This window comes from Blennius ocellaris (assembly GCF_963422515.1).
Source record: "Blennius ocellaris genome assembly, chromosome: 2".
Taxonomy (NCBI): domain Eukaryota; kingdom Metazoa; phylum Chordata; class Actinopteri; order Blenniiformes; family Blenniidae; genus Blennius; species Blennius ocellaris.
In genome coordinates this window covers 9,139,361-9,157,037 of record NC_137651.1, presented here as the reverse complement: position 1 = coordinate 9,157,037, position 17,677 = coordinate 9,139,361, and the positions used below count along the sequence as shown (strand labels likewise).

At 39.4% G+C, this 17,677-nt stretch overlaps 1 protein-coding gene across 1 annotated transcript in view; it reads left to right on the top strand.

The window, feature by feature from the left end:
- grik4 (glutamate receptor, ionotropic, kainate 4) overlaps positions 1-17,677 on the top strand; it is a gene marked incomplete at both ends in the record, with an annotated part of 199,642 nt that overhangs the window by 31,997 nt on the left and 149,968 nt on the right. Inside the window, one exon of the mRNA XM_080512931.1 lies at positions 11,988-12,152. Coding sequence (XP_080369057.1) covers positions 11,988-12,152 — 165 coding nt within the window. The remainder of the gene's footprint in view (positions 1-11,987; positions 12,153-17,677) is intronic.

Genomic DNA, 17,677 nt, shown 5'->3' with positions numbered 1-17,677 from the left:
AGTCATAATCCTTGCTGTCTTTCCATGACAACCGCTGGTCATTCTCTATCACCACACTGTCAGGAATTACCTCTCGTTTCTAAAGTTGAAATGTTTCCCTTTGGAGTGCTCAGTACCAGCAGCCTCATTCAGTATGAAGTCATCATGATTTTGGATCATTGTGCTTGGCTCAGCTGGTTCAAGAGTAGGATTTGTAGGCGGGCTATGTTGCATTGATGAATTGCCTTTTAGGCAGCTCCAACCCAGTGGGTGTGGACTTAAGCAAATTGCAGCATTTGTCTGTCAGCAAGAGAAATAAATATGGTAGTACAATGCATATACACAGGAACAACAACTGGTGGCCCAAGATGATAATGTCAAAACCAACCATTCACTTTATGGGCTTGTTTTTGCGGTTATCCAGAATTCTCCACTCCCAAACTCACCTAGCCATGTCCATCTCCATCAATCTTACAGCTCCTGTGACAGATTCTCCACAGACTTAATTTTATGCTTGGTGGATGTCCTGTAATCATGCTGACATTGGTAGAGTCTATTCAGTGGAACCCTTCAGGAGGCAGCTTCTCTGCTCCCACTTTATCTGTTGTCTTTGCGCAGCCACTGGCAACCCTGTGGTGCAGCTGATGTATCACCAATAAAAAGCAGAACCATCTTTGCGTGTGCATCCGTTGGTTCTTTATTGCTTCATGTCAACATCTGCGGTATTTTCACCATCTGAAAAGTCTGTGTGCCGGTGCCAAATACAGAGCTTGCCAAATATTGTCTGTTTCATTTGCTTTCTTCCACAAGTATACACTGTGAGACCTACAACACATAACACCTTTGCATCTGTTTTTTGGGAGTTGATTTGGCATTAAGTGTATCTGCTCTTTTATTGTTGTGTGTCTACAACTACATGTTGTGTTAAATCCTGTATTTTTCCAGAGTGTTGCTGCATAAACCCCAGCACACTGTGCAGTTTTCAAAGTCTCTGTGGTACTGCATCAGCTAGTTGTGTATTTACACTTGGCTAGCTGTTGTTTAAAGGCTATGAGGCTCCGCAGTACTGCCTGCTAATAAGCTGAAGTGGAGCAGAAATTAAATGGAGATACACTATATAAACAATTAATCCCAGGACATGTATGCATACAATGCACTCCGACACACTGAGCTTGGAAACGCACAAGCACTGCTTTCCCCAGGAGTATTTTCTCGAATATATGCAGCATGAGACCTTCTGCTCATTTATCCCCGGGTGGAATAAGCCTCCCATCCAAAATCTGGTCACAAATACATATTGGAGAGAGATGCGCTTGACATGCAAATACACAGAATGTATGCAGTGAAGAAGATGAGAGAACACAAATGATATCACAGGCTATGATAACACTTTCATATCACACACACGGCTAACAAATATTATCTATGACAGCTGCCATCACCCTGTCTTTGTCATCGACAGCAGCGCTAGTGTGTTCTCGGTCTCTCACTCTCTCTTTTTTACTTACATAAGTTTGTTTTGGAAAAACAAACAGCTATTGTTAGACATTACAAGTCCACTTATTTTGCAGGTAAACACAAAAATGTAAGATGTGTTTTTTAATTAACATGTTTACACTTTAGTTGCACTTTACTCTGGTTCCACAAACAGTATTTTTCTGTCTGTCTTTTTTGTTTTGTTTTTGTCTCTCAGTCTCTTTCTATTCTCCCTGCAGGTTTGTTCTTCTCTATATGCATATTTATGTCTTTGTATGTATTGTGTCTGCCATTGTGTTTTAGTTTTTTTAGGTTTACATTATGTCCATCCTATAGTTGTGCCATTCCTTCTGTGTCTTTCTCCATTTCTCTTCCTTGCTCTCCTTGCATTAAAAAACATTTTTTCTCTCGACACCTCTGTTACCAGCTAAATTAAACTCTGTGTGCTGGAGGATAACCACTGTTACTCACCCTGAAACTGAAGCAGTCCTTCTTATAGACACATGAAAGATGTCCAGCTATCAATAACCTCACTACTGAAATTATAGTATGGTACATACGCGACCTTCATAACATCAGATTGCATGTATTGTAAAAGCTGACCGATGTCCGCATGTCAATAGTTTGTCCTACAGTATCATCTACTGACCTTACAGCAGTAGAATTGATATGATATTCAGCTACCATTATACAGACCAGCAAAGAGCACTTAGCCATTGGTAATATGTCAAAGCCACTCACTCTTCACCAATACTAGAGTAATACTAATACTGTGGATCCGGTTGAGGTTCAACCTGGGTGTCCAGTAATGCTTGTATTCGCAAAGCTGCTAAATGCTAAAACACAGTGTTATCAGTGAAATAGCAGGTTACTTTGTGAAATGTGTTGTGACAAAACATGGATGCATGTGTTTGAAGAATACCCTCTACTGCAAGGGTCTCCAACCCTGGTCCTCAAGGGCACCTGTCCTGCATGTTTTAGCCCAATAACGAGCCCCTCATTGCAATCAGGTGTGTTGCAACTGGGAGAGAGCTCAAACATGCAGGACAGGTGCACTGGAGGACCAGGGTTGGAGACCCCTGCTCTACTGTAATGTCGGATCCTCGGTCCACAGCATGTTGCACACAGTGGTTGCATATTCTTCTGTTGTGGTAATGACTTGACCTGGCTTTTTTTAGAACAACGTCAGAAGCTTTATCATCTGATGTCCCTCTCGTCTCAGTCAATCCGGCAAAGGCCAGTCTGCTGAGAGATGCTGTCAATAACTTTCACCGAGTCGACAAGATTACAACTATCTAATTATCCCGTCTTTATCACACTGGCGCCACTCATTCTTCTCCCCATGCAGATTGTTTGCGTAAGTAAGTTATAAAACAAAAGCAGTGTTTTCTCATTTGCTTCCCAGCTGATTGCTTTTATATTCGCAGACTCTGCAGAGAGGCTTTGTACGTGTCTTGGTTTCAGTCAGGTAAACACTGATCTCAACATCAGTTTACACACCTGCAGGTCTTTAAAAATTACTCTACAATGGGGAAGCCATATTTTTCCTACAATGTATTTTCAACTCTGTAACCAAATAGTCCAAAAAGTTTTAATTTATTCCATATAAACCGCAGTTGTACTAAAAAGAAGTATCAACTTTGTAATTATTTCTATTTCTTAGATGTACCTGTGGCTCTTAACTGCTTTTCAAACTCACCACTGCAGATACTATGTGAAAACTGCTGCCCGAATAAGCACAGAGTGAAACTGTCAAACTTTATTTACAGGCCAGGACAGTCAGCTTTAGCATCAAGCCTCAGATTAATGAGACTTAACATGTCAGTCCACTCACACACATTATGATCGGAGTGTGTAGGCTATAATTACATTATGTGACACCAGGAAATCAGTTTCTTGTCACCAGGTCTTCCGTGAGCAAGGTTTCCTAATTATGTAAGATAGCACCTCCGCTTCCTTCGGTGGTGAACACCACAGGGTTCTCGGATGAGATTGATTAAAGTGTGGAAGCAGCAATTCCATTTGCCATGCAGTCAGACGAGCAGACAGATTGGCTGTGGTATAGTCCGCGGTCATGCTGCTTCAAGTGAATAAAACAACTATTAGACAAGCATGACATACAGTATTTTCATCCCCTGACACACACACTTGGATGTTTATTCACATGCTGATACATCTGCACACATTCACAGCAAATAAACGGAGGGTGTCTTCCACTAAAAAGGCTCTGAAAGATGTCTCATTTTGCAGCTAATTAATGTCAGAGCAAAAATGAAATCAATGAATAAAGTTGTTTTTCTTGTTTGTTTTTTTTTATCAGTTGGTATTTACGAGGATTCAAAAAAATCCTGAAAATTGCAAAAAGGAATGAGGCAGTTCGAAGGAGATCTTTGAAATGAAACCAAGAAGCTGTTTGTTTCCAGACGAGTAAAGATACATTTTGCATTCTGTGATTTAAATGTGCGTCTCACTATGCACAGTTTGGAGTCCTATTGGTAAAGGAAGGTGACCTGTTAGTTAAAAATATAACAACAATATGTTCCCAACATAACCTTTACACCACTTTCATGTCATCACTGAAAGAAAATAAAAGATAAAACTGTCATCTTAATCACCCTCCTCAGCTCCTCACCCTCCTCTCGCTGTGAAAAGAGGGCAGCGTGCAGACCCATTAAACTAAAAGGAAGCTGATCGTGATGCCGAGGGAGGGCAGCCCCTTGCAATTTTCCAATCCTGAGGTCCATGACCTTTCATTTTATTGTTTTGCACTTTGCCTATAAATTGTGATCTTTGTTTGAATTATGCTCCTCATTTGGTGGTTTGGTTTCATTTGAAAAGAGGTGAAATGAATTTACATGAGAATTTCCATTTTGAAGCTATAGAAGTTGTTTTATGTTTTGGAGGATCAGCTCTTAAAGAGTCTGAACCACATTTCTCTGAACTGGGAAGATTTGCTTTGTCTTGTTTTTTTAATCAGCTTTTATTTAAATGAATGACTTTCTGATTTTGCTTATTTTGAAAGTAAGTTCATTTCTGAGTGTTGAAGAAGATAATTAAGTTTTCCTTTGCATTATGATATCATCCTAAAAATTAAATGAAGGTAAAAATGGTGGGCAAAAGTGTCCCCCTGATTTTATTTACTGTGTTTAAGGTATCAACGTGCACAACCTGGCACATTAGAGGTTTCTTGATGTTGTTATAAGCCTCATATTAATCTACCATCCCCTGACCCGAAGACTTTCTAGCACCCCCAAGCTGCGGCCCTTTGAATACCACTAATCTAAAGGCCCAGGTTGTTACGAAGCTGTTACTACAAGGCCCCAATGCAGGACAGGCAAACAGAGATGGATAAAAATACAAAGAGTGTTTATTCACAAACTTAGAATCTTACAAAAACACAGGACTTTCAGGAAAATGAAAAGAGGGAGCAATACTATTCAGGTAAATAAAGACTCAATACCATCAACTAGTGGGCAGGAGGTAATCTACACACTTAAAACTAAGCATAAACAAAATCAAGATTACTCTCAAAATGGAGAAGCCGACCAGAATTCGGGATCACCAAATTACGAAAACACAGGAACTCAGCAAAGTCAGGAATCTGGAAAATGCACAAAAAAATAAGCACCCAATTGACCTTAACCTGTACTAAACAAATAAGCACACACGCTGAAACAGCAGAGCAACAACTAATAATTGGCCAGAGAGCTCCAAGGTGAGAGAAGTCTACTATCCAGCATCTGGTTGTGACTTTGGACTGGCTTCTATAGAGAGTGAAGCCAGGATGAGTCCAATCAGCTGATTGCTGTGAGATTCAGGCCACGTTTACACATTGGGAATCACCAGGAATTTACACATAAACGCAACCATGACTCACCACAAACGATGATTCCTGAAAACTGCCACTGTGGAGGTCGGGATAAAATCCAAGTATATATGCGGGTCTGTGTAAATAAAGATTTTTTTTTTTTTTTCAAGGTGGAGGGGTAAATGTCCATTTTTGTAAAAACCCAGGCAAGTGTAAACGTGGCCTCACACCACCATAAAGCTCATGGCCACCTGCAACGCAGACCATTGCGCCAATGTGGTGCTTCCAGGAGTGGAAGCACACTTGAAAAAGTAACGTGAAAAATAACAGGTGGTAGAAATTACACAAAGAGCCAATAAATGTTTGATAAACATCCTGTTTGGACATGAATGCATTAGCCACAGTCGTGCCATGTCTTTTACTAGTGATGTAGAGAGCCACTTATCTCCCTCAGTAACTCATCTTCTAGGTACTTGGTGTAATTTGAGAAAACCCCCCAACTACATTTGTGATTATAAAATGGAAATGCCAGCATTCAGAGTTGCACACTATAATTTAGTTTGGAAGATATTTCAGAGTTTCTGAGCAACAAAGTGAGAGTCTGTAGCTTGCTTTAAGCATAGAAAAGGGATGAGCTAGAAGCTTTGGTTTTGAATAAAACATTTTGCTCAGTTGTATGGTCTGGTCAAAATCCTCAATGCATACTCGATGCTGGAGATGGACGATTCATTTTACCTGAGAAAGCCAGAAGTTTCAGTAGAATCGTGTCAAGCGTTCACGTTAAAATCTCCCTTCTTTTTATTGTCCGAAGTGTCACTGCCTCACTTCTACAACCTTGTAAGCTAATCATAAAAAAATTTAAAATAACTTTATGTCAACACTTAAATTATTGACTGTGTTTAGTTTACAGAAAGCTGTATGTTCAGCATTGCTGTGTTCATTCTTCACCCTCAATTGATTCCAGCTCCTCAGTTACCTGAGGGAGGAGTCCCAGTCTCACAAGGTATTAATAACTAAAGAGAACATATGTATAATAGAAATCTATTTAAATGTATGTCACACTGTACTGTGTCACATTAACCATCCAAATAAGTGGCCAGCCGCCTTACTCTATGGCTATCCTTTGAAAGCTGATCTCAGGTCATGTCCTGCTGAATCTTTTTCCCCTCCTCCCATCAGGTAATAGGCTCTCCCCAAATCAAAACCTATGAGTTCACTGTCACATCTTATCAATAATTACACTGCACTGTAGTTAAAGAGCAAGTTCATTTCATCTGCATTTAGCACTTTGTCCGATGGAAAGAGAGATGCAGCCTCTGTGTTAATAGAGGAGACTGCACTTCCTTCAATTGGATAATTGCTTTTCACCCTTGGCTGCCACTTTCCAAAGCTTCTGTGCACTTAGGACACAAAACGTGTCACTCCAATGGAAAACAAAGGCAAGCAAAATGTACACAAAGTTAGAAGTCTAAAGTTTTCAACGTATAAACATTACTGCTGTGGTTAAAAAAAAAAGCCACAAGTTCAGGCTGGATAATTCATGGCTCTGAATGCACAAGCTGTGTGCACGTGTGTGTGCGTACAGTGTACATGTCTGGCTGCAAGAAGAGGTTCAATGTTGCATTACACATGTTTCAAACAAAGTTGACAGAATTCCACAGCTCTTTGCAATAACGACTCTCGGTTTTATACAATGGGCTCTTCTTCCAGGCGGTGTTAACAGAGCTTCTGCAGTTTGCGTATGATGACTCAAAACTGTGCGGTTGGTGCTTTGTTGCTGAACCCGAGTGTGTTGACATGTTTACGAAAGGACAAGCTCTGTGAGTGATGCTAAAATACCTAATGAGATCACATTCCTCTGCTGTGTGCAGCTTTCTTGCAGGATTTCTTCTTTCATACCTGCTTTTCACTTGAGCCTCCCCTCCACAGTGCATCGTCCACTGCACCTCAGCGTACCTCCTGGGTACTCATTGATTAGATTGGATAACTCAAGCTTCAGCTCATGTTTTGGTTTGGTTTTTTCCCCAGTATGAAAACAACCTTGCTTGTTTGCCAGCTGTCATGTATCGACCACTGCAAAATGCCAATTCCTGGGAGACCAAAGTCTGTCAGAATCATAACTTGTACTGAGGTATACTACTGCACACACATTTGCTGTGTTTATAAATGCTTCTACTTAAGATAGTTTACATTTTTACATGGTTTTGTACATTAATTGAAAAGGAGAACACGTATCAATTTATGAGAACGTATGTAAATACTGCTAAAAAGGAAAAACATCAGTCAAAAAACTTTGGCTGATTTATTTATGAGTCATGTTGCAGTGCAGGTTAATATGCATTATAAGGTTGCACATTTGCAAGCTTCTATTGACATCAAAAGATTGAGTGATAGTTTCCTACAGTTTCAATGCTCATTTTTTCAGAAAACTGATTTGTTAAGGTATACTTGGCATCATTTATTAAATCACCATGATTGCAAATCTGACTGAAGTTCTTTCTGTTGCCATGCCAAATATTTACACTTGTGTAAACACAAAGGAATCCAAGAAAAAAATGTCCTTTGTATTGTACTGAGCTGCACAAGGACTTGAGTGTTGGTGTGTTTTTTTCTTTTAAAAAAGGACTGACATGTTTGCCAAACTTATATTTTCAGATCTCAGAAATAAATCTGTCAGCAGAACACGTTGTGAAACAGAAAACGGAAAGTACATATTTAACCTGCAGACAAGAACACAATGTGACACAACTGTGCATGCAGTAGAGAGGAAATTGATCTGTAAATATACTGAATACTTAAATACACACACCATCAGGTCAGCCCTTTAACATGCAAAAGTTTCACAATTGTTCAAAAAATGTTAACATAATGACTCAAATAGTTTTGTCAAAAAACTAAATTGAAGCATCCCTTACAAAAAGGAATGCTACTTGGTATGACCCAGTTGGCCACTCCTTCTGTTTAAAGCTTTGAATATGGAGGAGACATTTATTATTACAGCTATTTGATAAAGCAGTTTATTTAAGTTGCTGTGAAATAGTTAACAAAATGTGTGCTCAAACGTGTTATGCTGATCTTATCAATTGGACCTTAAATGTGTGAAACAAAATTATTTCAGTGAGATATTTAAATAATTACAACTAAAACATTTGAGCGGCAGATGATTTTTGACTTTACTGTGTGGCCCGAGGTGTTGTCGTCACTCAGTTTATTTGTGTTTGCCTCATTGAGACATAAGTCGTTACACTCTCCCTCACAACAGATATTTTCATGTCTTATTGGACTTGTCTGTCTGTCCATTGATCCGCTATCTTTCCTAAATCCAGTGTGGTCACAGCATCAAAGCATCAGTCGAGAGAGTAGAAAATCAAACTTCTCTCCAAAAGACAAATCCATAAGATACACGTGAGAAAGGGACGGTGCCTTCATTGGGTCATTGGTTAATTCAGTCTTACCTCAGTTCGGAGTCACATTGTCTCACCAACCAGGTTGTGCCAGGTGGCCATTCCACTGTTACTTAGACAGAGAGAAAAGGGGGTGGAAAACTGATTTCAGGCATAAGTGATTTACTAGTATAGATATATTGAATATAGCTTGCGTTTTCATAATTGCTCATGTTCTGACACTGTGGGACATATTGTAATGTCCCACTACTCTGCTGTTGTCATGACTACTCAGCCCATTCAAGGGAACGTTTATGGACTGATGAAGCCACTTGGATAATGGATAAAACTCTTCCAATATATGTGATCAAATCCAGTTGCCCTGGTTCAGTTTGTTTTGAGAAAGCCTCCTACTTTGGACGAATGAGAATATGCATAGATGCTCCAAGACTCTCCAGCCTGTCACTCACAACCTCAAGCCGTTATTTTGGGGGATACATTATTTGAATTTATACAGTAATTTGTTCTACACTCATAGTTACAAGTCTCCATCATTGCGCGTTACAAAGAAATCTCTTGAATGAAAGTTTAATTCATTTTGTGCTATTGATGTTTTGTTATTCTTCTATTCAAATAGTGTGCTGTTGATCAGATTAAGCTGTTTTCAGCTGTTTATGATCAAGAGGGAGTTATGTTAAGTGCTTAAAGATCTGAATCCATCTATTGTCCGCGATGGGTTCGTGTTAGGGTTAGGGGTTCCAGTGGGACAGAGACGAGTGTGACCCCTGATGATGCCCCCCTGTCACTCAGTGCTTCTTAACGAAGCATTGTAATAGGCTCTAGATATTATCTTGCTGTGACTGTGACATGCCATGATATCAGATGAGTGGATATGTCTCATCTTTGAAAGTCAGAGTTAGCTGTTGCTTATTGAGCTGTATGATCAGAAGGGAAAAGGTCACTTCAAACATGTCCTAGCTCTGTATGCACATCTGCACATTTAATACTGATATGATTAGACAACAATGCAACAGAGACTCTTTTTATTTTTTTAATCTCCCTCCCTCTTTAATAGAGTGTCTGCACTACATTTACCTTTCGGCTGCGTTGCTCTTAATTGTCTTTTTTGGGCCTTATTAATTTCACTCATTTCCGGGTTGGTTACTTTTATCTCCTGCCTCTGCCTTTGCTGTAAATGTAATCTATTTAACTCGGGAACCTTTGTACTAGCCTTGTGTAATTGCACTAATTACTTAGCTTGCTTTCACATCTGGTGCTCTCTCTATTATGTTTTTATAGTCACCCTTGAGTGATCTATATAGTAGACATGTTGAAGTGTAATACACTGTATAATATTATCTGTACTTGTACTTGTTATCTTATGAACCACTTACTGTCATTATATTGTGCTTTGTGTGCAGATTATACACATTTTTGCATATGTACTGAGGCTGAAGAGCTGTGAAGCTGTTTTGGTGTAAAGTTTGAGCTGATTTAATTGATGTATTTGGACAAATAATGATCTTCCTCCATGTCAAATTTACATTATCTTTGAAATTAAGCCCTTTTTTTCAACTTGCATCACTGCTGAGAAAGAAGCTAGCAGTTTAATGGAATCAATATATGTCAACATATACCGTAGCCACCGGGCCAAAACAGCCCAAAGGAAACCTTTGAAATTATAATTATCACAATAAATGCACATTTTTAATTAAAAGTGAATGGTGTTTATCATTTGTCCTTGGATTGTTTTACTGAGGAGAGCCAATTAACTAATTATGGTTAGATGGATTAGTTAAAAAAAATAAATAAATAAATAAAATACAATTAAAAAAAAAAAAAAAAAAAAAAAAAAAATATATATATATATATATATATATATATATATATATATATATATATATCGGGGGGCGGACTTGCGTGATGCATCTGAACACATCACTCAAAGTGGTGAGCTACGAAGAGTCGTTTTGACTTTTCGACTGCACAGCTTATTTCTCGGTTCCAATGTTGTCGGAAATGCATTTCTCTGAACTGTTTCAGTTATAAAAGAGAAAGTTTGTGTCTGAGCTGCAATGTTGGTTCGTTTTGGGGCTTCTAGAACAGCGCCTCATGTGGATAATTGGCCAAAAATGGCTCGTTTACGTGAACTGGCGTTTTCGTGTGGACAGCCCCTCATACTTTGGCAGAATTTTTTTTTTTTTTTTTTTTATTGTAACATTTTTTCATCATATCTTAAGTCATGTGCCATTCAATTCCTCCCCTGTGTGACAACACGGTAAACAAATTATGTTTGCTCTACCCCTTTAATTGCCCTCCATGTCAATTTGGCATCTATGCTGTTGAATGGCTCAGAATAAATTCATAATATTATTCAAATTATCAGAGCATGCTTACAAATGAACCACTCCTTCCAGTTGGTTGGTGCTTTGCAATGATAAATATCCTGTTTAATAAATTTCCTCTAGTTTTTTTTTCTCAAATTGTGGGGCTGCTTTATTATTGTTTTTTCTGCACCAAAAATGAGGGGAGTGCATTATCTTTGTCCAGTCCATTTATAATTGGGTTTGCCGCCACTATGCACACAGCATGAATGGGTTTTTCTGATTATAACGCTACATTACCACAAGTGTTGCATGCAGAAAGCACACAAATCACTTCAGGATATAACATGTAGTCTCATCACCCTGTAATGTTCTTGTGGCGAACCGATTTAGTTTGGCTGTAGAGGCTCTGAAAAGCTGCTGCTGTTGTGACGAGAGTCTGAAGTCTCCAGTGTGCCTCTATGAAAGCCAAACAAGTGGCAGATGTTTTGAGTCCTTTTGCTGTCATAAACAGGATATTGCAAATGTATATTATTGTGGCACTCCTGAAAGTGGCGACAAGCCACGGAAAGATTTTGAGGCTTTTAAGTGCTCAAGGTTTTATCATATAGAACTCGTATTTACATTACACAGCACTCACCCTTTTAGAACAAAAGTATGTTCCCCACTAAAAGCAGCTCCCAACGTGTATGGATTTATTAAGAACAATACTGTGCCATTGTCGGCACTCCAGATTAATGGAGAACAGCTTTCACAAAATGTCACATAACTATTGGTGCTAATAAATCCATGCAGCTTGGGAGCAGCTTTCAGTGGGCTGAACTTTTATTGTAGAAAAGGAAAAAATGACATTTTTATCGGTCCTCAGACTGAAAGATTGGCGGCCGCACAGGCCCATCTGACTCTCACATATTTGGAAAAACGGTCCACGGTTACCAGGGTAGATGTATCCTTTATGTCTCCCTTCGTTTCCCTTGTGCCCAGCCTCACCATCCATTTTATCTCCCTTTTCCTTAGCTGCTATCCTTGATGACCCTATGGAGTGCAGCAGAGGAGAGCGGCTGGCCATCACACTGGCCAAAGATAGCATCAACAGGAAGACTAACCGATCCACCACCGGCAAACTGGAGGTGGACATCTTTGAACTGCTACGAGACAGTGAATATGAGATGGGCGAAACAAGTAAGTAACACTGAGGAGAAACGCCAGGTAATTGAAGAGGGGGAAAGCTGGTGTTTACCGGTTTTTGTTCAAGTGCTCGACACATGGTATAGCTTGTGAAATCAGAGGTAGAGACAAAGTCATTAAATGCGAAGCAGCTCTGAGTCAAATCAGCACCAGCAGAAAGCAGCCCTCTGATTTTTAAACCCACAAGCCTGTCATTTAGAATCGCACCTTCTGCCTTCTTTTCAGTCGCTCTCCCTTCCCCGAGTGTCTGTCGGCTGAAACAATATTTTGGTCAAATAAAAGCAAACAGAAGGAAAAAAAAAAGATGGAAAATAAATGACAGACCAGCACGGTGCACGAACACAAAAGGAGCCGTCACAATGTTTTTTGATAGCGTCACAATTCAAAAAGGTGTTTGTATGTTTACCGAGTTGGGCTTTGTTCTCTTCCAGGTTCTTCCACTTTCATTGTGTTGTGCCAGAGAAAACACACTTTGCGGGAAGAAACCTGTATTGTGATGTAATAAAACCTCAAAATATCAATGCCCATCTAAAAAGGAGCTTCTTGATACTCTTTGTTTTATTTATATCGTGCCACAGCTGAGAGTTTTTGGCTTGTGTACTTCTCATAAATACAATTCGTGGACCATTCAAGATAGCTCTTTTTTGTCATTATAGTGGCCCTCATTACATCAGAAGATCTACTCTCCTAATTACAGACAAGATTCACAGGCGTGCACATTTATTGCACGAACTTGACTGTAATTTTGAAGAACTGTCAGTCATTGAAAATTGCAGTTATCTTGGAAATGGGGCTGAACTATTCAACTGTTGCACATTTTTATCAATGTTTACAGTATCAAATTGAATTCCAAGTTTCTTACCCAAAGGAGAGGCAAAGCTTTTGCTCATGAATCATATCAATGTAATAAAGGCTGTAACCTTCAAAAGTTGTATGTCAAGATGGATGACGTTAGTCAGCTTGCATCAAGGCTACCTGAATTCAATGGTTTCCATAACAGCAACATATATTAGTGTATCCTCCATAGTCTTGTATATTCTAAGGGTATAGCTAAGTAAATGTATTGATTTATGTTACTTGCTCAACATGCAGCATACACCCTTCACTCAACCTGGTGTTTAGTTATGTGTGACACTCGGGAACTAATGTGATCTCTGGGCAGGGTTGGTGAGGTTACTGTCCTTATCCGTTACAATTACAAGTTACAAAAAAATAAATCAGTAATTTACTCTTAGTACTAACATTAAAAAAAGTAACGTACCAGAGTACTTTTATTTTGGATTACTTCACCAGCAAACATAAAAAATAAAGACACGAAAGAATAGAATGTGTTATCTACTCAGTGTATTGACAAATCTTAACACAGCATACACAAATTGCACTGAACAGAACAAGTGTTTAACTATTAAACTATTAAAACTCAGTAATCAATCAGGTGTCAAACACTGATTTTTTTTTTTATGAATCTAAACCACAATACAAATAAAGTTTTCAATTATTCAAGTGTTAGTCTTCAAAACTATTTCTATTCAAGAAATTCAAGCTCATCTTTTTCGTAACACTTTCAAACCTCTCTCTCTCTCTCTCTCTCTCTCTCTCTCTCTTTCTCATTCTCATATAAATGTTTGATAGGCTTGAGAGGCTGTATCTGGCAGCATAATTACGTAATACCGTTACATGTAGTCCGTTACTCCCCAACCCTGTCTATGGGATTAAAAAACAAATCAAGACATTTGTTAATGATGGTATGGGCTTTAAACCCAACCAATTTACAAGCAAAATATTAGTGTTGTGTGAATTGTGTTGAGCCTCCCGAAGAAAAATGCCACCAAAAAGGAAAGCAGAACAACTCCTCTTTAAAGTGTTGGTTTGAGATATATTTTTGGGACCAAAACTGTCCCATATATAATATTGCTTTAGTCGTAATCCTCTTCACACTACCCACACTTCAGCAGACTGGCCCTCCGAAGACTGAGAAAGCTGTGTCCCTTGAAGGATGCAGAACCTGTATTAAGACACAGCTTAAGAGTGGACTCATTAACACAAGCTGAAGGACCAATATGTCAGCCATTGTAGGCAAATGTTCATATAACAGACACCCTGATCATTAGTGTGTTGCCTCACACTTCAGTGTTTATCCTTTCGATTTTTAAATTTTTAATGGAAACACTCCTAAATCGATAGACCGTCGGTGTCTGCAGAAAATGACCAACACACACAGCAATGACGAGAAGTGAAAGGATTGATTTTCAATATGACTCACTCCCACTTTTGCAAACCAAACCGCTTTGCTGGCTCTGCCTTATCCATGGAAACATTGCTCCACTTACCACAACAACAAGAAACTGTATTACCTTCTCCGCTTGGCTGAAGACGAGCTCCTTTCCTTTGACTGCATCTGAGAATATCAGTGTGTTTGGGTGCACGTGTGGAAAATAGTGAGTGTGTGTGTTTGTGTGAGAGATAGATCGTGTGTACATTGGACATTTTCTACATTTGTGTGTCGGAGTGTGTGTAATTAGGGCTGGGAATTGGATTAGGGAAGGATCAGTGGCTGTGGTTAGATGGAAATATCACACAGGGTGCATTACCTGCAAGGAAAAGACCCGCCTCCACCTTTCATGCATCCACTCCAGCCTGTGTAAAGCTCAGCTCATACATATATTTCTCCTCGGACTAGTAGCTGCTTTTAGAGGCAGAAAACAATACACAAAAAGATGTGTTCCCAAACTACCATTTTTTTTTTTAACAGATATAGTGGATACACATACCACACAAAGGTTTATGTTGATGCTGGCCTATGGCTTATGGTCATTTTAGGATTCCAGTTGCTTCTATTGATCAGTGGAAATCAATTCTAACCAGGGATAATTGCTTTCAGCTGGCTTCATGACCCTTCGACTAATAATCGAACCACACTGGGCGACGTGGTTCTCTTCTGGCTATTTATGGCTCAAAGTTGTTGTTTTCATTGTTAACGTTCATTGGTGAAGGTGTAGATTTGAGTTGGGGTGTCGAGTTTTGAAGAAGACTTTAAATCAACTGTGAACCTTTAACATAGAGTACTAGTTTATAATTGTCTTTTCAGTGTGTGTGCCATAATCACCATAGAATAGAATACATCTTTATTAACCACCAGGTTGTAAATTCACCAAACAAAAATTGGATTCATAAAAAGATAAACAAATACTGAGAATAGTCTGTGTATTAGCTGATGTCCAGACCCAGTTGGTAAATTTTGTAATAATAACAGCATTTTACAACAATGATTTCTTGAATATATTTTTGCTTGCCAGAGACTATAGTGAGTAGACCCAGAGTTTAAAATGTCAAACTGGCTGGACAGAGAATGAGAGTAGTCTAACACGATGTGCCTTGACTTCTCCCTCATTTCCTCTGTAAAATGTTAAATTGAGGGCTTCTAAGGTTTTTCCCATTTTTGTACTTGGAACAAAGAAATAAAGAATTGCAATAGAGAATTTAGAGAGAAACTGCATTTTCATAGAAGGTCAGCTGGAAGTCAACAATGTACCACAGTATTCAAAGTTATCCACAGTAGAAACCCAAGACCACCCAAGGTTTCATATGGCAATGACCTTGTGTTTCTTATGTTAATGGTTTCTATGTGACTCTTGACACTTTGTTTAATCTTTATCAACTCTCAATCTGGTCATTGCAGTCACACAAGGTCACACAAGGTTCAAAGGTGGGCCACTTTTGATTGACCATGACCTTTTGAAGTTGTATTTTTGAATTTTTGTGGCACAAAAATAAGAACGATGGTGCAAATTGAGGAGAGAGTGTGGAGTAATCTTCCCCCTCTGTTAGGAGAAGGTGGACATCGCTGTCTTTACAGGATTGTGACTGTTCCTCGAGATGTGACCAGACAGCTGAGTCTGTACTGGAGGAGTCAGCCCTTCTGTGTTGGGCCCTATGTTTGTTTAGATTCGGTTATTGCACAGTCGGCAGCATTTTACGGCATACACCAAATTGCTTTTCTCTGAGTGTGATGCGCCGTAGTTGGAATATGCCAGTTTCTGTCTCACTGTGTTACTTGGTTTGAAAGATGCTGAGATGGGATCTTTTCTGTTAATTTGTCTCTGTTTCTCAGATGCACCCAACACATGGGGAATTACAATTTTGTTCCATTTGCTGCCTCTTCCCTCCTCACTGTGTTGTTTCTCTCCTTGGGGCATGATGTCCTTTTCCTCAAAGTCCAACTCAGGGAGCCTCAAATTTTAAGCGCTCCCCTCAGTCCCCTCAGGTGTTTGTACTCCTTTGTCTGAGCCTCGGTTCTGGTAGGTACAGTATATTATCAGCTCAGTGTTGCAGCATTCAGATAACACCCAGGTTATTTTGCTATGGCTGGCGATCATTAAACAGCAGGTATAACTCTCATGTACACAGTGGGAAAGACAGGAGCCTTCACATTAAGGTGTACAGAAAACCCACACATATAGACCTGATGCACCCAAACAGTTACCAGACATACCAGAGCTCGCCAACATTTAGTTAGAGAAACCAGATTAGTCTAGGGCAGTGTTTTTCATCCTTTTTTGAGCCAAGACTCACTTTTTTACTTGGGAAAAATCTCGAGGCACACCACCGCCCGAAAATTTTCAAATTTGAAACTCTGTATCCTATATTAACAGTATAAAGTCATTCTCATCAATGCTTTATCAACAGGAATCAAATAAATACAGAAAAAAGTATTTCCCAATTTCTTTTTTTTACTTTTTACTCAGTGTGAAACCTGGGCCTGTTTGGATGAACATAGAGCTGAGATCTTGGTTAGCATTCTTCCTTTTCAAAAACTTCTCCATCACTGTCACTGACACAATACTATGATACAAGATGGTAGCAGTCGCAGGTGGTGGTGATTAACCAGACTGACCTCTGTTAAGTTTCATTTTCACCGGCAACGTTCTGTGCTGCCATATATTGGTGAAGAGTATTTATACATGATTACTCTGCACACACTGCTCTCACAGCTGACAGCGGCTGTGAGAACAAATGTTTTTTTAGAAAAAATGTGAAATTGGATAATTTCCCACTGCACACCTGACTATATCTCGCGGAACACCAGTGTGCCGCGGCACAGTGGTTGAAAAACACTGGTCTAGGGAACCGTACAAACTGATGAATCCGCTTGGCTAAAGGGCAAAACATCTTCCAAGGCATACAGTATGACCAAGTTCAGTTGACCTCACTATTACTGCCAAATGTGAGATGTAATTCATGTCCACACTCCCATGAGAAACAAGTAAAATCTTCCATCTATGAAGGTTGGCACGCTCTAGCTAGATTTATTTTTCTTTCTTTCCAAAGGTGGCATTGCTTTCAGATTCAAGTCTCTGTTTCAAATTCAGTGCACTCGCTATACGAAGGTGGTGTGGGGGTGTGCTGTCATTCAAACTCAAGAAGACAGGCCTGACACAGTCATGCTGTGCATATGTGAATGCCATATATATGTACAGTACATATGTGACTGACAAAGCTGCTTCCATCCATGACAGCTG